The sequence below is a fragment of the Podarcis raffonei genome, chromosome 11 (genome assembly GCF_027172205.1).
Source record: "Podarcis raffonei isolate rPodRaf1 chromosome 11, rPodRaf1.pri, whole genome shotgun sequence".
NCBI lineage: Eukaryota > Metazoa > Chordata > Lepidosauria > Squamata > Lacertidae > Podarcis > Podarcis raffonei.
This window is the reverse complement of record NC_070612.1, coordinates 30,626,420-30,640,831: the sequence shown is the minus strand read 5'-3', so window position 1 is coordinate 30,640,831 and position 14,412 is coordinate 30,626,420. Positions and strand designations below refer to the sequence as shown.

General features: G+C 42.2%; 1 protein-coding gene across 2 annotated transcripts in view; it reads right to left on the bottom strand.

Moving 5' to 3' along the window:
- Positions 1-14,412, bottom strand: part of MRPS27 (mitochondrial ribosomal protein S27) — a 56,054-nt gene that overhangs the window by 35,944 nt on the left and 5,698 nt on the right. For both annotated transcript variants that reach the window (XM_053407794.1, XM_053407793.1), the window contains exons 3-4: positions 8,830-8,900; positions 5,003-5,061 (exon numbers count right to left, since the gene is read on the bottom strand). In XM_053407794.1, coding sequence (XP_053263769.1) covers positions 5,003-5,061; positions 8,830-8,900 — 130 coding nt within the window. The remainder of the gene's footprint in view (positions 1-5,002; positions 5,062-8,829; positions 8,901-14,412) is intronic.

Genomic DNA, 14,412 nt, shown 5'->3' with positions numbered 1-14,412 from the left:
AAATTAATCCACATGACTAAGTTAGGTTCATTAATTTCAATGGATCTACTCTGAGTAAAACTCAGCATTTCTCCTTTCATTTCTTGAAAGAAGTGCAAAAGCTCAGAACACTATACTGTACTCTCTCTCTCAAAATGGTGCAGTATGCAAGTTTTTAATTTTTTTTAAAAATGACACTGAGAATTGGGGGCAAAGAGGAGAAAGCAAGCTGAAAAACACAGACCAGCTAGGCCCATGTATAATATTCACCAATTTCTCTGAGCTGTCAATTTATTTATTTTTCCAGGTTGGGCAATGTGAGTCTTGGAGCTATTTTGCACGTGGGAAAAAGTTAGTTTCACACTAAATGTGTATTAAATAGGAAAAAGCAGCCAACCACAGCTCCCCAAAGTGTGCGCCTGTTACCCTTTGTTCTCTTTGTTTTGTTTGATGTTTAGGAAAATGAGTACCATCATAACTAACAGCTAATTTAACAGTGACATTACAATTCAGGAAGAATGTGCTACTTTTAAGCAAAAGGAAATATGTCGCATTAAAACAAAAAACAAAGAAACCGAAGAGGAAACACTATTATTCCCGAGATGGCTGAGCAGTTCACAAATTCTGAAGACGGATCAATTAGCACTTAGGAAAATCTTCCCATTTGCCAGTTGGTGCTCAGGCTTGCCTCTTAATTAGCCCTTCCAAGCAGGCATATTTCCACGACATTGGGGGTAATGGACAATGAAATATCCTTGTCCTCCCCCAGCTCCACAGATGCTTCCCCTCCAAACTTCCCCACGAAAGACTTGGCCAATTTGCCACGATCATTTCCATAAATCTCATTTACACTCTGTGCTCACAGGTCCCATCGCTCTCCTCCTGCCCACTTACAGCATCCCTTCACTGCCCATGCTTAGGTGAGGCAAGACAGCTATAAAATCATAAATGAGTTTTCCCGTGAAATAACAGACCAAACAGGTAATTACAGGTTACTAATCAATCCAAAAGAGCTTGCATTGAAAAAGAGAAATCTGTGCGCAGTTACTTACCTGTACTAGGCAGGGAGCCAGCCATGTTTACTGTACCATCTTGGCTGCCATCTGTATTTTCCAGCTACTGCTGACCTTTCTACAACTTCTAAACCTCATTTCCCAGCTGTTCCTACATAAGCAGGATAGCTAAGAACGAAGCAATAATTAAATGCTTCTGATGCCAAGACGATATGCAAATTAAGTCCATATCTAAGGTCCTAGCCAACGAGATGCTGGTATCTTTGAATAATGAGTCAGTGGTAGCACTTTCGTGTTTAATCTTTCACACAGCCTTTGACATTTGGCAGTAAAAAAGGGCTGTGTATTTTTTTTAAGGGTAAGTGAACAAAGCATTTATGGATGGTGATGTGTAAGACATAAATAAGTCACTACCTTAAAGCTGTGTAAGTACTTTTTTTAGCCAAGTGAGTTGGGTGTTCTTTTTTAATAATTAATTCTTATTGCTTTTTAAAATATACAAAAAACACAACTATAGCAACATATACAGACAATGTAAACTATCAGCTAATCAGAATGGGCATTTTATTAGAGACACATAACATAAAGAAAAAGAAAAACCATGCTAAGTAAAAGGAAGGAAGGAAGGAATTCCAAGTTTATCACATTTTGTTGGGGGAGTCCTTTGATGTTCTTTTTTCTCTAATAAACTAATAAAAATCATACCACCCTACAATATTACCTTTCTTCAATTGTCCACTGAGCACTCTTTAAGTTTCTGAAATAGTTTCTCTACTAGACCTTATGATACTGGCAGTGTTAGAAACTTAGATAGAAAAGCTAGGAGCCAAATGGCTTCTGGGACTCGAGTTGTGGGCACCAAAACAGAATCTTTAGTCGCCACATTTTGTGGAGGTTGGCAATTTTTTTATTTATTACTTTGATAAGCATGAACTAATACGCAATTCACATAAGAGACACATTGTTAAAATCACATTTTTATCAGAAATTGTTAATACATGTTTAATTTGATGTTTACAATAAAAACATCAGTCCCGTACTTCAATTTTCAAAACACTCTACTCTTTATTGTTAAACTTCTTAACATGTTGTCTATCTTTAACATATACAGTGGTACCTCTGGTTACAGACGCTTCAGGTTACAGACACTTCAGGTTACAGACTCCGCAAACCCAAAAATAGTACCTCGGGTTAAGAACTTTGCTTCAGGATGAGAACAGAAATCGTGCTCCGGCGGCACGGCAGCAGCAGGCCTCATTAGCTAAAGTGGTACCTCAGGTTGAGAACAGTTTCAGGTTAAGAACGGACCTCTGGAACGAATCAAGTTCTTAACCTGAGGTACCACTGTACTTTGAGGCTTCAAAGCACATACATTTCAGTAATCCTTGAGTGTCGGCCAGGCACGAAAAATGGCACCCAGACTTTTTGAGGTGCTCACAAATGGAGAATCTTTAGACACAAAATGCACCTGCCACCCTGCTAATTTCAATCCCTGGATACAGGGATTCAGTTGTAACACCTTTCATGTACTGCCAATATATTGCTACTTTGAGATGTGTCATCAGCAAGAGATGCACACTTGCTTTTAATTGGTTTCCTGCATGAGCAGGGGGCTGAAGTGGATTGTATTTGAGGTCTCTTTCAATGCTATGATTCTATTGCCAACAAGGCAGTTACTATGTCCTTTGGTTTCTGTGAAGCCTTCTAGCAGTGTTGGTTAAAGGGATAATGAAACCTGCATTTCACCCTGAAAGCTATTAGAATTCTCATTGCACCATTAAAAATAAGAGTGAAAAATATAGGTATAAAACTGGACCAACCAATTATTCATAATATGTAAAAGTCAAATAAGGAGCCGCGTTTGCCTTTTGAACTCTGTCAGCAATCCTCTCTATTGGTTCTTCTGATTAATGCAATAGACCCAGAAGTAGCCTTCAACTCTCACCAAGACACACAAGACCTCAAAAATAGCAGTTTTAATTAAATTATGACCTGGAGAAAAACCAAGCAGAAGCAGAAGCTGTGAACAGGCATGTCATTCCACATATTTTATCCAAGGCAAAGCTGGTGGCTCTGTTCTAGCTGTTCAGTTGCACATCTACATTTTGCAACAAGAGTCCACTGCCAGAGGATAGTAGACCAAGTATCCAAAGCAAGACTAAAGGTTATTTAAACACTCACAATTCTAGCTGCAAAAGGGTCGCCAACATGATGCCTGCTGGTGCCAGTGTGCCCACAAGCACCTCCTATGGCACCTGCAGGCCATTTCAGCAAATATTGCCTCAAAAATCTACAATGCATGGGAAACCTGTGTGCTCTTCCTGGTCAGTCTCTGTTTGCACTGGCTCTGACTCTCCTACGTTTAATGCACTGCTTTAAGCAAGTCCACATTTAATTACAGGTCAGGACTGAACACTCATATTCCCTTCCACTCTGAATACAAGAGATGAGGGAAAGAGCCTCTCTCTGTAAGTGGCTGATATGTGTGCCTTTTGTTTCTTTTGGGGGGGAGGGGAGACTGAAGGGGCAGGCATGCCGGCACCATTTTGTGTTCCTGAATCCTTTTCTGTTATTTTAGATGTGGCAGCCATTTTGTGTTATGTCACCCCCAAAACACAAATCAGTGTTTTTGTTACTGGCGCCCATGGACCTCCCTCAAAAGTCCAAATGCGATTGGTAATCTGCAGGAAATAAATGTGTGCGGCTAAATCAGATGTACCAGATTCTTAATGAAGGGAGAACTTGGAAGGAACTACCTTTGCTGGTTGTAGTTAACTAGTTTTACATTTGAAATCATACATGAGTTTCAACACTGTATAATGAAAAGAGAGTTTGACTTGAGTACCATTTCCAAAATGCAACTTAAAATCACATAATCAGCCTTTGGTCTTAAGAAAGTACCATCTTTTGCTACCATGGTTCACTTTACGTAAAATGGGAATAACAGCAGTCTACCTCAAAGCAGTGTTGTCAGAACATAAAATGATGATGGCTGTAACACACCTGATCCATTAAGGCTTCAATCCCACGCATACTTATCTGGGAGCAAACCAATTAAACAAATAGTCCTACTTCTAGGTAAATATGCACAGGACTGGGCTGCATAATTGGTATAAAAAGTGCTACAGAGAGAGCCATTTTGGTGTAGGAGTTAGGGCTTCCCACTCAGCCATGAATGTCGCCACCATCATGGTCTGCCAGCCTCACCTAACTTGGAGGGTTATTGTATGGCTAAAATTGAAGTGAACCACATATGCTGCCCTGAACTCTTTGCAGACAAGTCAGAATAAAAACATCAATAATGCTAAGCAACATTTTGCCACATTTGCATTCAACATTACCATACCACAACCCCAAGCACACCTAGCAAGGTGAGACTGTTCAGTGTACAAATCTAGCAGTCAATGAGTCTAGAGGTTACCATACAAACAGCAGAAAGGCACATCATTACACCCCATATTGGCCCCTGTCAACATAGCTTCACTGGATTTGGCAGCAAGCATTCTTGCCGTGGCCCCCCAGCCCACTTCCGGAGGGGACAGGGCCCTCTGACATCATGCGGAGCTTGAAACTCAGGACAACTGTGAAGAAGGGCAGGAGTTCAAACCCACCTTGCTAAGCTTCAAACTACCAGGCAGCAGCAAGAAGTCTAATAGCTTTCCAAGTTTCTGTAACGCTTACTGCAGCATCAGAGAGGGTCCCTGACATTCTCCCATGCTTCTAAAGTCAATGCGGCATCATGGAGAATCCTCACACTTCTCCAGGTGCATAAGAACAGTGAGGGCTTTTCCTGTTCCTATTTTCTCATCAGAGTAAAAGGTTTACTCTCCAGGGCTGAGCTGGTTAATGCATTTATGGATCCTTGGTCACCTATTGATTGATGAACTGCAATATAATTACAAGTAACACCTAACTGTCCCCAACCAACAGCTTGATGCAAATAATATATTCAATAACCTTGATTTCTTTATCTCATAAATCAAAGTTTGGAAACCAAAAAGGTTGCTTACTTGTAAAGATAATACTCAGCTTGATCCACTTGTTCACGTGAAGTAATGTTGTCTATAAACTGAAGGAGAAAAAGATGATCAGCTCAGAGCGCAGAATGGTGCAAACCTAACTAGTTTTGTGAATGGTTCAACAAGTGTTACGATTTGCAACTGAAGAACATTAAAGTTCCAATCGCTTGCCAGGTAAGTGGAACATCATATGATTGTACTGAACACAGTCAATTACAATTGGGACATATGGCAAGCCATTTACAAACCAGTTCTAACTAGGTTACTCAATTCTATTCCCCGTTCCACCTGTTTTCCTGCCCGCACCTTGCAACTGTCAGTCAGCAGTCCTCAATGGCCTGTTTCTGGGCTTCACCTCTCTTAGCCCTCCCCCCAAAATATTTGTACTTCTACAAACTTTGGGGTTCCCCCAAATTTGCTAATGCCTCTATCTTGTGCAGTGCAGAACAGGTGTCATGCAACGGCACAGACGTCTGAACATCAGAAATAGAGGGAACAACTCCACATTATTTATCTGGTTGTTAAATTTATATGGATGCCCATCTATGTTTTTTTTAAGATTGTACATTTATGAAGATAGGCTCAAAATACACAGTAATACTGAAAGGGAACAATGGCTGGCAAAATCTTGGGAGATTAAGCTTGAGTAGGACATCCAGGGACCATCGGGTAGGGCTCCAATATATTGCATAGTTCCTTCAACCTTTCTTCAAGCAAAAGCAAAAAACATATTATGTAAAACAGTTGAAGTATGCAAAACTTGCTTAATTTGCATAATCTATGCAGCTCACAGGACTTCACATTTTTTGGTAACGTCACAGAATTTTTTTCCTTTTTTCAAAAAATGCAAAGTGCATGTAGCACCATCAGAAAGCATCATTATCAAGTCTACCTTTCATGTTTTCATTTATCATTTCCTTCAGAAACCCCAGGTCGTTCCTCATTTCTAGGACATAGTGAAACATGAAACACTGGGAAGCCTAGGAGGGAGCACAGCAGGACTTCATCAAAGGCAATGGAAGCTCCTGAGAGAGCTGAACAACAACTACTACTAATTAATTATTATTATTATTATTATTATTATTATTATTATTATTATCATCATCATCATCATCATCATTATTGTTGTTGTTGTTGTTGTTTGTCAAATTTGTTTGTCACTTTATGTTGCCCAAGGCAACCCAAAGCAACTTACAACCAAGCTTCTAAGCTGTAGCAGGTGTAGCTTCTCCTATCACTACAGCACCGTGATCGGAAAAGTTCTATATGGTGAAATCTTACTGGGCTGGTGGATCCCTATTTTCCAGTATCTGTCAGGAGGAGGGAAAGAGCTACCCACTCTTAAGTCCTTGGATGTCACTGAAGAGCAATCATCCATTCTCTCAACTTTGGGGATTAAGGACACATGTCCGGTTCCACATGAATGCAGTATATTGAGCTATGTATAATTATCGGTGAACTGGAAGAAGCCAAATGGAAGCAGCTGCTTTCTCTTTGATGTGGTACCGGAATTGGAGAAAAACACCCAATTAAATGAACAAACAGCATGTGCTGCTCTGGTTTTAAATGAAATGCTTTTTTCACAACACACTTAGCTGGCCTATGGAACTTTCTTCCACCAGCTTTCGTTATGGCCAACGACATAAGCCATTTTTAAAAGGAGGATAGGACAAACATACTAATTGAAAACAGAAGTATCAACAGTATTAATATAGTTCATTTTTCCTCCATGAAGAAAAAGCACAGCTGTTGGTAGAGCAACTTCATTTTCAGAAGGACCCCGTTTCAATCAACTGAGTCTCAGGTGAAAAGAATCAGGAAGCATACAATGTGCAAGGTTCTGCCTGTGACCCTGAAAAGTCACTGCCAAACACAGAATAGATCAGAAACAGGAAACTGATAGCTCCCAAGATTTTTGCAGACTACAACTCCCATCATCCATGACCACTGGTTATCTGGCTGTGGCTGATGGGAGTTTGAGTCCAAAATAAAGTAGACAATCCTGGCCAAGCTGGATAAACAGCCTGACCCTGATACAAGGTTGTGCTCCTATCATATAATATCACAGGTTGCCTATTTTAAGACATTCCACAATTTATCTGGACACTTTTCAAAACAGGTTCAGGCCCAGATATAGCATCCAAACCGATCTTTGTAGGGAGAGGTCTGGGGGAATGATAGTTGATTTTTTTGAGGGGCCTGCACTGCAGTGGTTTCATTTCTATATATGAGACCATAGCAACTAGAAACTATTACTTGACAGCATGTGAGTTAACTTGTGGTGTCCCACAGAGGTCGATCTTGTTCCCCATGTTATTCAACATCTATATGAGGCTGTTGGGAATGTCATCAGGGGTTTTGGGATCCCACTGATGACACACTACTTTATCTCTCAATGCCATGTGAATCAGGAGAGGCGGTTGAGAAGCTGGGCTGCTGCCTTGAGGTGGTAATGGGCAGAGTCTGGGCCATTAAACTGAAACTGAATGCAGACAAGCTGGAGGTGCTGAGTGTTGTGGGCTTTGGGGTCCAGGAAGTGAGCAGACAACCTTTTCTTGACAGGATGTACTCCCCTGGAGTAATCAGGTCGATAGCTTGAGTTGGGGGTGCATCTTGAACCAAAAATTGTCTTTTCATCTGACCTCATCGTTGTATAGATTTCAAAAAAAGGTCAAGATGCACATTTTAGTCCAGGCCTTTGTAGGTGGAGGACGAGACCAGAATATCCTTCCCATTGCAGTGCTGTAGTTATTTCCAACTGATTCTCTAATCTGTGGTCTAGTAATGTTTATGCAGAACATTTTATTTGAATTGAGCAACATGTAACCCTCTCTGGGACCATAGGCCCCAACTCTACGGGGCTGAGGGCCCTCCCAAAGTAAGCAGGGACAGGGCTGAGCCCCCCCAATCTTGAGGGGCAGGAACCCACCAGGCCTCCCCGCAGTGGTGGAGGGCCACCCCAGGGCCCGCAGCCTCCGCCCAATGTCACATGTGTGATGTCACAAAAATACGAAGAGTCTCCCCCCCCCCCATATTGTCACATGGAACCTGGCATCTCTGTCTGGGACTGTGTGGTGAAGTGTGGGTTGTATATGACTACAAATAAAAAAATGTAACCCACCAGAGGCTGGGATTGAAAGACAGGGAATGGAATATTGTATCAGGCTACTAGTTTGATAAGCTATTAGTTGTAGAATGCCCAGTACACTTTAATATGAATACAAATAATTAATAACCATCACGTGTCCTCATGTTTCCACATCTGGACACTACAAGAACATCTGGCCTAGTACGGCTACAATGTTCTTTTCCAGGCAGTCTTATCTTTCTTTCTTTTTCAAAATCCAATTTAGTTGATTGCCTTGATGCTATATTGACATGCATGACCTCCACATGCCAGCAATACTTTATTGACACTTTAGAACTTGGAATCTTATCTCTAGGCCTGGGGGAGTTAAGAAGTAGAGCTTGTACTACAAAGCATTAGCGTTATAGCCAAAGAAGGTCAGCTCAATAGTGAGACAAATAATGTAGATTAAAAAGTAATAACAAAGCTTGAGAAGAGAGATTAGAAAGAAGGCACATCACACTGAGGCAAATCATCTCAACTCATCTCAGGGCTTTAAATGACTATCATTGTGCCCTCAGCACAATACTAACTCAGTAACTTTAGATCACAGTATAGCATATGCAGCAAAAAATATTTCAGTTCAAGATCTCCTGGAAGAAAAGAGGTTATATCTGACTAGGGGCTTTTTAGCGAGGGTTGGGGGTATTGTGGCTTTCATTTTTAGCCAAACTGGAGTTTGCATTCTTACCCGGGATACAGTTAAGGAGCTGACAGGAAGCTTTCTTTCATAGGTTCTGTCCATCAGAGTGGCTAGTTCAACTGTAGAAAGAAAACAAAAAATCTTCAATTATCACTAATCCTTTTAGAGAAGGAAAAAAAACCCAAAGGAGTATAAACAAAGTTACTCAGTGATCTGGACTAAAAGACAGATAAAAGCATTTAATGTAAGCCTCCATTTTTAAATATCAGCCATTGAAATGTAATAACTTCTCCTCATTCCAGCCATAGGATTTGCTGCTAGCCTACTCATCAAAAGTTAGCACTGCCTTCTCAGGGAACCGTGGACATGGAAGTTAGCCTTTCTTCCTACAACCATAGCTCTACGCCAGGCTTTCTCAAACTTGGGTCTCCAGCTGTCTGTGGACTACAGTTCCCATCATCCCTGACCACTGGTCCTGCTAGCTAGGGATGATGGGAGTTGTAGTCCAAGTCTGGAAAACCTTGCTATAGAAACACAGCGTAAAGCTGCATAAACTAGAACTATGGCTTTTGAATTGGACACAGACTTGAAACATGTATGTTCCGAAATTATCAGAATGAAAACTGAATCTGCACAATTTATTCCAGATGTAGACTTCTGATTTTCTATTTCTGAACTTTCAAACCCCTTGGGCAAATGCTGTTGAACTACCACTCTCATAATCTCATAAGCCATTCTTGCTGGGGCTGATGGGCTTTGTAGTTCAGCAACATCAGGAGGGCTAAAGGCTCTCACACCTCCCACACAGTAAGCCCTACTAGAGCAGGGATGGGCAACCTGTGGTCTTCTGGATGATATTGGACTCCAGTTTCCATCAACCCCAGCCAGCATGGCCAATGGTCAGGGATGATGGGAGTTATGGTCCAGCAACATCAGGAGAGTAACAGGTTCCCCACCCCTGCAATACAGCTTCGTCATGCTAATCATTGGTGCACAAGATTCTTTCTTTGGTAGAATCATAGATAATCTGGTCCAACCCCCTTCAATGCAGCAATCTCAGCTAAAGCATCCATAACAAATGACTGTCCAAGCTCTGCTTAATAGCCTCCAAGGAAGAAGAGTCCACAACCTCCCAAGGGAGATAATGCCACTGTCGAACAGCTCAAAAGTTTTTCCTGATGTAGTCTGATGTCTTCACAAAGTACTTGGAAATCTTTGCCAGAGCTTTTGCTCCAGTATAAAGCATGCTCTGCTGACACACATTCATCAGCCCCATCGTGAAATGCTTCAAAAACAGGTAGTAGAAATCAGGTTAACTGAACAGAGTAGCAGTTCTGCCAGCAAAGCTTCAATTACTGTTTCACTACTGGGAAAGAAATGAATAATTCATTTTGCATTTGCCTCTTTTATACACTTGCAGCACTCCTGCAAAAAAGACAGGACTTTCCCTTGATTCATCGTATGTACTCTGTGCAGCTTGTTATTTAATATTTTAAACTCTAGTTGTCATTTAGTCAAATTGAGTCTCATGTGTCAGATAACAACAACAACAACAACAAGAACAACAATAATAATTTTATTATTTATACCCTGCCCATCTGGCTGGTTTTCCCAGAGAAGGCCCTCTGCCTGGTTCCCTGTAACCTTGCTTCTTGCAGTGAGAGAACCAGCAGAAGACCTTCAGAGGAGGACCTCAGTGTCCAGGCTGAACAATGGGGCAGGAAATGCTCCTTCAGGTATACTGGGCTGAGGGCCTTTTGGGGCTTTAAAGGTCAGCATCAACTCTTTGAATTGTGCTCAGAAGTACACTGGAAGCCAGTAAAGATCCTTTAGGACCTGTGTTATATGGTTCCGGCGGCCACTCCCAGTCACTAGTCTAACTGCTGCATTCCGGATTAGTTGTAGTTTCCAGGTCACCTTCAAAGGTAGCCCCACATAGAGTGCATTGCACAGCAATGCACTCTACGTGGGGTGTATGTACCACTCTGGCGAGACAGTCTGCAGGCAGGTATGGTCTCAGCCGGCGTAACAGATGGAGCTGGTAGACAGCTGCCCTGGACACAGAATTGACCTGCACCTCCATGGACAGCTGAGTCCAAAATGACTCCCAGGCTGCATACCTGGTCCTTCAGGAGCACAATCACCTCATTCAGGACTAGGGAGTCCCCCATACCTGCCCGCTCCCTGTCCCCCCAAAACAGTATTTCTGTCTTGTCAGGATTTAACCTCAATCTGTTAACCGCCATCCATCCTCCAGACACTCACACAGGACCTTTATTGCCTTCACTGGTTCAGATTTGAAGGAGAGATAGAGCTGGTTATCATCTCCATACTGTTGAATGCCCAACCCCCTGATGATCTCTCCCAGCGGCTTCATATAGATGTTAAAAAGCACGGGGGAGAGGATGGAGCCCTGAGGCACCCCACAAGTGAGACCCCAGGGGTCTGAACACTCATCCCCCCAACACCACTTTCTGAACAGGAAGGAAGGAGTGTAACCACTGTATAACAGTGACCCCAGCTCCCAGCTCCTCTAGGCGGTTCAGAAGGATGTCATGATCAATGGTGTCAAAGGCCGTTGACAGATCCAGCAGGACCAGGAAACAGCTTTCACCTTGGTCCCTGGCCCGCAGAGATCATTGACCAGTGTGACCAAGACAGTTTCAGTCCCATGATGAGGCCTGAATCCCGATTGGAAGGGATCCAAATGGTCCGCATCCTCCAGGCTGGAGTTGTTCAGCGACCACCCGCTCGATCACCTTGCCCAAGAATGGAAGATTTGAGACTGGACGACACTTGGCCACATTGGTTAAGCGTCTGTTCCCAATATGAGCAAGACTATTCTAATCAGATGGTAAGTGGCAAACTCTTAATTTAGCTGGATCAGTTCTTTATCAGTATAGCAAGATTACAGATGCCCTGGGTACAGAAGGCAAATAGTATTTCCTTTAAGGCACTGTTTTTCTCAAACTTGGGTCCCCAGCTGTTGTTGGACTACAACTCCCATCATCCTAAGCTAGCAGGACCAGTAGTCAGGAATGATGGGAGTTATAGTCCAACAAGTTTGATAAACACTGTTTTAAGGGCTAGGGAGAAAAACTTACTAAAAAGAGACTTCGGGCACCTCTGGGTTGAACAGTTATTGGCTAGTTTCCAATCTCCCCTTTTCAGTGTGGGTTGTTAGGAGAAAATTGTCAATCTTTGTCTGGTGTCTATATTACCTATGGTGTACAAAAGATATATATTGTCCTTCTACAAAGCCCAAATTACTGAAAGTGGAATGGAAATCTCATGAATCAGCCAAAGAAAACCATAATTAATTCTAAATTCAGAGTGACATCCATCCAACAACTAAGCATAACCTTCCAAAATAATGAGATCTAAGATTGCCTATTGATGAAATTTGCTTTACCACTGTCTGTAGAGATTAAAATTCCCAGTCCCTATAAATGGGTGACTCAAGGGACTTGTAACTAGGAATAAAGCTTTTCAACTCCCAAAACTGCTGGTTCAAATCTGGCTCAGGTCAGCACCAATCAATGGAAGGTTATTGTATAATAGCTGCTTGGTATCCTCTTTGAAATAAATCAGTGGTCTCAAGTTTAGTTTCTAATGGACAGGAGGAAAAACCACTAGCACAAAGAGGTACTGTAGATTGCAGGCAGTCTCCTTAAGGATGTCAGTACTCTCATATGGCATTCAGTATTTCAATATGTCAGTATCCTCATATGGCATTCAAAAAACCACTGTTAAGCAGTAAATTTCTCCTGCGGTTTAGACAAATAATGGGATTTTCATAAGTCACGTCCGACGCCTCGTGCGACCTTCAATGCAGCTTCTGGTTTTCTACCAGATATTACGTTGGAGGCTTCGCAAGGCCCTGCATGTTGTCTGGGAGGTTAGCACCCACACAAAAAATAAATCTGTGGGCCCCTTAGAGTTGGCACCAGTGCTTGGCAAAGGGGCACAGCCCTCACCCCATTAAGAAGTAAAGAAGAACCCTGCTGGAACAGACAAAATGGCCTATCTAGCCCAGCATCCCATTTCCCATAGTGGCCAACCAAATGCCTACAGGAACACAAAACATAAGGGCAACAGACACCTCCCTTTGTCGCCCCCCTTCTACCTGTATGCTGCATCAGCATCTGATTCTGGAGAAAGCATATAACTAGTAGCTGTTGACAGCCAATGGCCCATCTAATAAAGCATCCTTTCTTCACAGTGGCCAACCAGATGTCTATGAGGAGCTCAAAAGCAAGACCTGAGCTCAAAAGCACTCTCCCCTCTTGCAGTTTCCTGCAACTGGCATTCAGAAGCCTCTCACCATGAAAGCAGAACATAGCCATGGTGGTCAGTAGCGACAAATAGCCTTATCCTCCATAAATGTGTCTAATTCTCTTTTAAAGCCATCCACATTGGCAACTATATCCTTGTGTCTGTGAAAAACTATTTCCTCCCCCCCCCCATCCTGACTCTCCCTCCATTCAGTTTCACTGGATGACCCCAGGGTCTGATACAGTGGACGCTCGGGTCGCGAACATGATCCATGCGAGAAACACGTTCACAACCCATGGAGTTCACAACCTGCAGCACCTCGTCTGTGCACGTGTGGGTCGCGATTCGGTGCTTCTGCGCATGTGCCAAAACCCGGAAGTAACCCGTTCTGGTCATTCCGGGTTTTGTGCGGTGCGCAACCCGAAATCACACAACCTGAAGCGTCTGTAACCCAAGGTATGACTGTATTATGAAGGAGGGAGAAAAACCTCTTTTTCTCCACTTTTTCCACATCGTGCATTAATTTCATGAAGCTTGCTTTATTCACTTGAAAGCATTTATAAACTGCTTAATATTTTTAAAACCTCTAAACATTGTATAACGTAAGAACAATAAAAAAAATCAAAACAAAGAAACACAACATAAAACTTGTAAAACAGTATTGTAAAGCTTTATAAAATCAGGAATTCAAACAATTTTTTTAAAAAAACAAGGTCCTAACTTAAGGATCAGGGAAACCTTGGGCAAAAAAGTGTGTCTTTACGAGTTTCCATCCCCACCCTTCAATACTTGCATTTTTCTTTTTTATTAGACTAAAAAAACCCCAAACATTTCAATCTTTCATAGCCTAAGAATTGTTCTAGCCTTTTGTTTGTCCATTTCTGCACCTTTTTCTGCATATTCCATCCCCTTTGTCGACACCGAGCCCTGGAACAATCCCATGATTAATGCTTGCATTCTTTCCCTTTTCGAAATTAATCAACCTGCTGTGTAACCACAAAGGTGTTTCAGAACCACAACCCATTTTAATGTTCTTTTTAAAAGAGTGGTAAATCCAGGCTTCAACTGCTATGGCTGTGAACAATAGAGCCTTTAAATGGTGCTAAGGGAAGACTCATCCACAACAGGGGCACTTCATGCGTGACTCCCCCACCCAGCCACAGGAGAAAATGCAGAGCAGCTCCTGAAAATGGGAAGCCCCAGCAACATCCACACTTGTGTACATCACACAGCACCAACATTTCCCCCTTACAGAGAGATTATCTCCATCATGTGCATTGTAATGCTTCTCTGAGTGACCATTGTTGCAAAACTAATGCATCCCTTGATTGAGAGTTGCCATCATCTGCAAAGACA